Source organism: Columba livia, chromosome 14 (assembly GCF_036013475.1).
Source record: "Columba livia isolate bColLiv1 breed racing homer chromosome 14, bColLiv1.pat.W.v2, whole genome shotgun sequence".
Taxonomy (NCBI): Eukaryota; Metazoa; Chordata; class Aves; order Columbiformes; family Columbidae; genus Columba; species Columba livia.
Window position 1 is genome coordinate 420,329 of NC_088615.1, and position 8,415 is coordinate 428,743.

The 8,415-nt window shown below is 59.0% G+C and overlaps 1 protein-coding gene across 2 annotated transcripts in view; it reads left to right on the forward strand.

Annotated features, from left to right (window-relative positions):
- Nucleotides 1–8,332, forward strand: part of DPYSL3 (dihydropyrimidinase like 3) — a 32,221-nt gene extending 23,889 nt beyond the window's left edge. For both annotated transcript variants that reach the window (XM_065029366.1, XM_065029367.1), the window contains exons 8-14: nucleotides 1,266–1,386; nucleotides 2,796–2,952; nucleotides 5,130–5,271; nucleotides 5,616–5,786; nucleotides 6,368–6,547; nucleotides 7,098–7,260; nucleotides 7,712–8,332. In XM_065029366.1, coding sequence (XP_064885438.1) covers nucleotides 1,266–1,386; nucleotides 2,796–2,952; nucleotides 5,130–5,271; nucleotides 5,616–5,786; nucleotides 6,368–6,547; nucleotides 7,098–7,260; nucleotides 7,712–7,800 — 1,023 coding nt within the window. In that variant the 3' untranslated portion in view covers nucleotides 7,801–8,332. The remainder of the gene's footprint in view (nucleotides 1–1,265; nucleotides 1,387–2,795; nucleotides 2,953–5,129; nucleotides 5,272–5,615; nucleotides 5,787–6,367; nucleotides 6,548–7,097; nucleotides 7,261–7,711) is intronic.
- The last annotated feature ends 83 nt before the right edge of the window (nucleotides 8,333–8,415 follow it).

Sequence of the window (8,415 nt, forward strand, 5' to 3'; positions counted from 1 at the left end):
GTTGAGTGTTTGATCTTGAAAAGCCATTAAAGTGTAAGGCTACTGAGAACAGTGCAAGAAGGCTCTAGGTCTGTCCAGCCACACCCAGAGCTCATCACATTTGAAAATAAACAGCATCCCTCTTCTAGAACATACTCTACATGGAAAAAAGTGAAGCAGAGCACAAATGACCCTGCTACTCCCCATAAAGCCTGCGGGTTGATGGCAAAGCTTTGGGAGAGTGGTCCATAGCTCCTTGGGTCTGCCCTGTCCTGGAGGCACCTCAGTGGGTTAAAGGTGTGCTCCTCTGTCGGGCGGTGGTTTGGTGGGGCAGGATGGTAACCTGCTGCAAAGGGAATGTTTTCCTGTTTACATTTCTGTTTAAAGAGTCTTCAAGCAGAAGAGAAAATCCTCTTTTCCCTGTGCAGCAAACAGGCCTGTGGCAGTGGGAATGGTGTGGGGTGCAGGGGTGTCGGGGTGCAGGGGCGTCAGGGTGCAGGGGTGCCGCTGTGCAGGGGTGTCGGGGTGCTGAGCTCTGCCCCTGTCACCGGCAGAGCCTGGCCCGTGGCAGTGGCTGTGTTCCCTGCAGCTGGCACTCCTGGCCTCCCTGGGGAGCCGGCTGATTGGTACATTGACTTTTTAAGGCTTCTGTTTTGAACTTTCTCATGCTGAAGTTTGAAGCCAAACTAGAGCAAACACTTGGAGAACCTCTGGGGTTGAGCTCAGGCTGAGCACAGGCTGATGTAATAGTCCAAAGATATTCCTTGTGCTGGAAATCCACCCTCTGCTGACGGCAGAACGCTGGAGCTCGGGGGTGTCCGCAGGCAGGACGAGCAGCAGCTGCAGCGCAGCGCAGCCGGCCCTGCGGTGAGCGGCCTGCCAGCGCACGGCTCGCTGCGCCCCGCTGCAGCGGAGAGGTCTGAAGGGGAGACCCTTTCACCGCCTGGTCAGCCCGTGAGCCATGCTGGCAGGCACGGGCAGCAGTCCCGGGCGTCTCTGCTGTCGGGAGAGCTGGAAGCAGGCAGTGGAAAAACCAGGAGCTGCGGCTCTGCGCTGGCACCGAGCAGCACTCCCCTGCCCAGCGCCGTGTGGCTGGAGCCTGCCGATGGGCTGGGCCCTGCCAGACGGGAGCTTCTGCCGTCAGCTCTTCCTGGTTAACCCACCCTGGGGATGTGAAGGGTAAGAGTGAGGGCACAGGTGTCAGCAGCAGCCATGCTGTGAGGAGGGGAGCCGGCGCTCCTGCCCGCCCCGTGCTCCTCCGCAGCCCCCACCCTTCTCTCTTCCAGCTGGAAGCAGAAGCTGTGTTCCGGGCCATCACCATTGCCAGCCAGACCAACTGCCCTCTCTATGTGACTAAAGTGATGAGCAAAAGCGCTGCTGACCTCATCTCGCAAGCCAGAAAAAGAGGTGAGTGGCAGCTGCTGCTGCACACAGGCTCGTGGCCGCCGCTGCCATCCCGGACAGCTGGGTCAAGTGATCCCTGCATCCTCATGGCTATTTTGCCAAGACCACCGCTGTGTCTTGAGTGCAGCCCAGCGCTGCTTCTGCTGGGGAGCAGCTGGTTCAGGCTTGTGAAGGGCACGGGGACACTGCAGCAGGCCACATGAAGCCACCTCCTGCTGTCACATCAGGTGACATCAACATGTGAGTAGCAGGTAGGAGCAGGGCTTTAAATGCCAGTTTGTCTGGGGCTGTGAAGGACTCTCTGAGGAGACTCATCCAGTCCATGTGCATGTACGTGATCTGAGCTGCTGCAGATAGCTCTGTCCTGCCTGTGAAGTGCTGGCCCCACGAGAGTGCCTGGGTGGCTTTGCAGGTGGCTGGAGGCTCCGTTTGTCACTGGCAGTGGAGCACAGGGACTCCCCGTACACACATGTGCACGTCCACAGCCATGATCAGCGAGGCCCTGTAAAAAGGAGGCGGGGAGGAAATGTAGAAAATGCATCTGTAGAGGGGGCTTGGTGAAGTTGTTAACTGTGGGATGTAACGACGACTGTCTCCCAGAAGCATTTGCCCAGGCTATAAAGCGTTTTTGGAAAGACAAGCGCAATTTTTCAGTCCACATCCTAGTTAACCAGAACGATAAACTCTGCAAAGAGCCCTTTGTCACCAACTGCTGCCCCTTCCCATGGCCTGTCCTGGAGTCGGGACCAGAACATGGGTGAGCAACAGGAGAAGGTGCCATGGCTGGCCTAAGAGGGGGTGAGCCTGCCAGCTCTTTGGTGGCACTTGATAACTATTTACGAGGGATAAAGGAGGAAGAATGCAGAGGGGATGAGGATGAAGGACAGTGTGAGAGGCTTGGCTGTTGGCCCTGCTGGCGTCTGGCTGCCCTGCTGCGGCTGTCACTTCACATCCAACCGCCTGTCCCTGCTGGGTGTGCTGGTGCTGCCGGGCAGCTCCGAGACGCCGCTGTCACTCTCGGGCTGGAAGGCAGCGGGACAATACGTCCCTGCGCTGCAGCAGGACGGGAATGGGGCCTCGTGTCCCCGGAGCGTGGCCGGGGTGCTGGGAAGCAGCATCTGCCGGGTCACCAGCACCCCGGTCTCTCTGGTGTCTCTGTGGGACGGCTCCGTGGCTGTGCCGTGACACCAGCAGCGTCTGTGCCCTCAAGCGGGAGGTGCCTGTGCTGGTGACAGGCAGGGCTCCTCCTAACGCCAGCGTGAGCCTCGCTGTCCCTTCTGCCCGCCCAGCACCTGAGGTCCGAGCAGGCAGCGGGGAACAGCCAGACGTAGCTCTGGCTGTTGGTAGTGCTGTGGAACAGAGAACAGCTCCAGACACCACCAAAGCAGCGTCCTTTCTGTCCCTCTTTCCAGGCAATGTGGTGTTTGGTGAGCCCATCACGGCCAGCCTCGGCACCGACGGGACGCACTACTGGAGCAAGAACTGGGCCAAGGCTGCGGCATTTGTGGTCTCTCCTCCTCTGAGCCCTGACCCAACAACACCTGACTACATCAACTCCCTCCTGGCCAGGTGAGCGGCAGCTCTGCTGGGCGATGCTGCCCGCGGGAAGCGCGGACTCTGGCCTTGAGCAGGGAAGGAAGGGGTTAAGGAGAACCTGGGCAGCGTAGAAATTAGTCCGACCTGAATCACCTCACTGCAGGTGTTTAATGAGCTGACTGATGAGAGTGGAGGGAACACAGGGGAGGCACCATGAGCTTCACATCAGTCATGAGGAAAATACCAGGGCAAGTAGTCATGAACCATTTAAAATGCTTGCAGAAGGCAAAGAAATGAGGAGCAGCTAACACAGACTTGTCAGCGAGAGCATTCGCAGGACTGAGAGGCTCTTGTGCAGGGTGGGGAACGGCTGCCGGGGCCACCATGGGGCAGGAAGAGGTGCGGAGGTGACAGGTGTCACAAGCAGGCGGCGCCACCAGTGGAGTCGCAGCAGAGGTGTTCTCACGGCGTGCCAGCTGGCAGAGCAGCGCAGAGCGCGGGGCCGTAAGGGCGGATTGCACGCACCTGGCAGGGGTGGCGATCGTTTGTTCACCCCGAAGGCAAGGGGTGGGGAAGGGATTTGCTGAAAATAGAGAGCAGACAAGAAAAGCACTTCAGCAATTTGCTTTGACCTTTCCCAGTTATTCTCCATCCTCTCACTGGCGAGGCACGTGTAGCAGCCAGGGACGCACGTGTGACTCGCACACCCTCCCACCCCGCCTTTGCACGTGGGGACTGGTCTGTGTTAGCCAGGGGCTGCAAATGGAAATGACCTTTGAGGTAATACTGGAAACATCTCTGATGAGATGAGCTCAGCAAGAGGTGTGTCAGCAGAGGGATGTTGGCAAACCCTGGGTTGTGTCACGGTGCAGGTGCCATGGCTGGCCTAAGAGAGATGCTGCTGCATTTGGGGTCTGAATATGCAGCTCGCCCTGGATTTTGCTGTGGTGAACAAGCAAGGTGTGCCTCTGCTCACTCTGGTTGTGTGCAATAGGGGCAGGTCTTAGGGAATGGCAGGGAGAAGTGAGCCCAGCTCCAGGACTGGCTTTCTAACCCTTCCCTTCCACCTCAGGTTTGCCCCAGACCTCAAAGGAGAGGCAAGAATACTCTTGAGTTCCTGCAGCCAGTGGTGTCGGTCCTGACACCTTCCTGTGCTGTTTTCTGTGAGGCCTCAGCAGGAGGAGGCGCTGCGAGGCTCCAGCTGGGCTGGCGGCTTGTTTTCTTCCACCGGGACAAATCTGGTGGAGATTAGGGAGCATGTTGTATCGTCAGGCTGGGCCTCTGGCTGTGTGGTCAGTCAGACATATGGCAGAAGTTATCAGAGGAAGATGGAGATTACCGGTGGATTAGGGCTGGTTCAGAGCCCCGAGCAGAGCCCTTGCGTCTGCGCCGTCCCGGATCGGGGAGCCTGGTGCTCCAGGACACTTGCCCTGCATGGGCAACGCTGGGAACGGGCCGGCACTGGTGACTTTGCGGTGCTGCTCCCCGGCTCCTCAGGCCCTGGCAGCAGCTGGTGGCTTCCGGGAGCCGCGGGCAGCGCTGGCTCTGCCCGGCCCTGCCTCTGCCGTCCTTGTCAGGAACCTCATCCGACTGGTGGCCCTTTCTGGGCAGAGGGCTCTGGATAGCAGCGTTGGGCAGCAGCTGCTGTAGAATGCTGCACTGGCGCTTTCCTGGGCCTCCTGGAGGGAGCTGCTCCTGGGGCCATCACTCCCTTCATCCCACCATCAGACTTACATGTGGTGGTGCTGCGGCTGTCCCCCGGGTGCAGGAGCTGGTGGGACACAACAAAAGGGCTGTCAGGGACACTCCTTGGCTGGAGGAGCCTCTTCCTCCCCACGTGGCAGAAAGGCTGCTCTCCCAAGCAGACGTGAGATGTCTTTGCCCTTTGTGTTAGTGCAAATACTGGAGTCTCATGTGGAAGGACAGCTTTTGGCTTGATACAAAGGCCACCCTGTTCCCCGGCAGCCGAGCTGCCGACTCCTCTGGTGTGCAGGATGGCGTCTGTGCCCCGGGCGGGCAGCACGGCGCAGCAGAGCTGCAGGGACCGGCTCCGCTGGCTTCTTCAGACTGAGGGGCTGTAGAAATGGGTGCAGAGTAAACTAGAGCTGAGCCAGGGCTGCCTGTGCCCAGGGGAGATCCCGTCCCTTGTGTCCCTGCTGTTGTCTGACCACAGAATGACTGATGATGCTTTTGTTACCACCACCCCTCAGTGGTGACCTGCAGGTTTCGGGAAGTGCCCACTGTACATTCAGCACTGCGCAGAAAGCCATTGGGAAAGACAACTTCACGGCGATCCCAGAAGGGACCAACGGCATAGAGGAGCGCATGTCCATCATCTGGGACAAGGCGGTGGTAAGGTCGCGTGGGCGAGGGCGGAGCGGGCGGGGCTGACGGGCACCTCGGACGCCCGTGTTCTCGCCCCCGCGGAACCGGGCCCCCACCGGCACGTCTGCTCTCTGGCTGTGGGAGTCAAAACAAGGCAGAGCGGTAGCAGCAGCTGTCAGGGGGCCAGGTGAGCAGCCAGGAGCTGTGACTGTGCCCCCACTTCTGGGTCTGCCTGTGCCCACAGCGAGATCAGCCGCGGCTGTCTGGGCCTCGCCAGCCTCGCCAGGTTGTGGGAGCGGGTCTGCTGCTTTCAGGGGCTCGCTCTTTCCCTTTCCCCAAAAGAGCACTAGTTTCTCTTTGTGTCTGAGCAGGCCACAGGGAAGATGGATGAAAATCAGTTTGTGGCTGTGACGAGCACTAATGCTGCAAAAATCTTCAACCTGTACCCACGGAAAGGGAGAATAGCAGTGGGTTCAGACAGCGACCTGGTTATATGGGATCCTGACGCAGTGAAGATCGTCTCGGCAAAAACTCACCAATCTGTAAGCCCTCTGCTGCCTGTGGGGCGCTGGAGGGCGGGCTGTGGTAGCAGCGCCTAAGGGCTCCCTGGCTGCTGGGAGCTCTGCCCTGCCCAGGAGCTGGGACGGCGTCCGGGCTCGGGGCAGTGCCAGCTGTGGCTGGGGGTGGAATATCTGGGAGCCCTGGGCTCTGCACGAGGCTTTTCTCACTCTGCTGTGCTGCTCTTCTCCTGAGCCTGGCCCGTGCAGGAGCAAGGACACATATTTCTCCTTATCTGGGTTCCTCTTCCAGGTACAAATTTTTCCTGGCGTTGCCAGTGTACTTTGTTCATGCCTTACCTCAAGCCTAGGTCATGCCCTTCTCTGTCGCTGGAGTCCTTGCTCGCACCAAACCCTAAAGCAGCGGGTCCTGGTTCATGCTGGGGGCTCTGGTGGGTTCTTGGTGTGATGGACTGGTGAACTAAGAGAGGCCTCTGGGGCAGGCAGGGCTGTTACCGGTGTCCTCTCCCTGCACTGGTGACTTCGGGAGCGAGGTGTGGGGACTACACAGCCCTGAGCGGGCAGCGCTTATATCCCTCCTGACCATCATCCCCTGGTTGCTGCAGGCGGCTGAATACAACATCTTTGAAGGGATGGAGCTACGTGGCGCCCCGCTGGTTGTCATATGCCAGGGCAAGATCACGCTGGAGGACGGGAACCTGCACGTGACCCAGGGGACTGGACGCTTCCTGCCCAGCAGCCCTTTCCCTGACTATGTCTACAAGCGCATCAAAGCCAGGAGGAAGGTGAGCAGACAGGGATGCCAGGAGACAGACTTGGGACACCGTTAGCCCAAATTGCCCTTTTCCCTAATAACTATTTGGTTTTCCTCTGCTGTTCTCACTGGACCGTAACCCAAGGGGTAGCTGAGGCCGGGGTAGATAGCACTGGCCATGGTGATGGTGTGCCAGCACTGGGGGCAGATGCTTCTCTGGGTCAGCAGCAGGTGATGCCTGCTCTTGTTGCTGTCCTGTTGCAGCAGGAGTCTGGAGAGGAGTGCTGAGTTAAAAATGAGGAGACTGGGCAAAATGGCCTTGTTCTTCCCATCCCAGCAGCAGGAACATGCTGAGGGATTCCCTCTTGCACCAGCTCTTCACTCGCTACAGGGCGGGAGGGCAGGGACCCGTCACATGGGCAGTGGGGCTGTGCCCACCTCAGCGCTGCGGGGAGGGCTCGGGCGTGCGGGACGCGGGGCTGCCAGTGTGAACTGCTGCTGCGCTGGGACTGGGGAGCCAAGGGTCGCTGGAGCCTGAGACTGCCAGGGCAGGGGAGTGTCACTGTCCTCTCCTGTGCCAGATGGCGGAGATGCACGCTGTGCCCCGGGGCATGTATGACGGACCCGTGTTTGACCTGACCACCACCCCCAAGGGGGGCACCCCTGCAGGCTCAACTAGGGGGTCCCCCACACAGCAGACACCCCCTGTCAGGAACCTCCACCAGTCTGGATTCAGCCTGTCAGGTGAGCACACGTGGCGGCTGGGCCAGGAGAGCACAGGGCCACTGGCCACGCTGGGCTGGGGTGGCTGGGAGTGGGCCTGGGACCAGCTGAGCACAAGAGCGGAGCATGGCAGCGCGAGACCCTCTGTGTCCCTTGGAGGATGGGGCCAGAGCTGGCTCTGTACCCTCTGCATCATGCAGCAGAAGCGAGGAGGACTCGGCCATGGAGGTGCCAGCGCAGCATCGGACCCTGCTCTCGCTGCACGGGTCTGCTTGCAGAGGAGCCTCCGCAGAGACCTTCAAGCCGCTGCTGCTCTCGGGGTTGTTTCTGGGGTGGGAGAGGAGCCAGTTGCTGCACTCAGCCTTGGGAGGCCCTTCGGCAAGACCCCAGGCTGCCTGACCGCCCCCCCGTGAATACAGTGCTCTTAACTTCTTTTTCCCCCTTCCCTTGGTGCTTTCTTGCCCCCTCCCAGGTACCCAGGTTGATGAAGGCGTTCGCTCAGCGAGCAAGCGCATCGTCGCACCCCCAGGAGGCCGCTCCAACATAACCTCCCTGAGTTAAATATCCCTGCGAGAAGGAAATAAAAACCCTGTTCAAGCAAAGGAAGAAAAATGGTACATTGGTGTTTAAAAAGGAAAAGCAAATAAACCTGTTCTGAAGAATCAATAAGCCTCAAGCCTTATGTTTCACAAATGCTACTTGCTACCTAGCTTTAAAGTTATTGCTTCATTTTGTTTTATGCATAGCCTTAAAAGTCTGTTGTTGTGGGTTCGGTTGTGTTTTTACTCTTCCTTTTTGTATGCATGCCGCTCAGACAGGTCGCTCGGGTCAGTGTGGTATTGGTGTTGAACGCATGTAGGATGCGGGAACAACCTGGCTGGTGTGGGACGGGGAGGGCAGGTGCACAGAGCTGGTGGGGCAGGTGGGTCTGTGTCGTGTTCATGTCCTTCGTCTCCACCCAACGCTTGTTGGTGTTTCACTATGAGGCCCATGGGGGAGCCCAGATCATCCCTAACAGCTGTCACAGTGCCTCATGTAAGGAGTTTTACTACTTTGTATACTTTATTAAAAAAAACGTTGTTCCTTCAAAGAACTGGTGTTGCTGGTTGGCTCTTTTCTTGCCCAGGCTGCTGGGCAGGGGTGCTGCGAGGCTGCGTCGAGCGGGGCTCCCGGGGG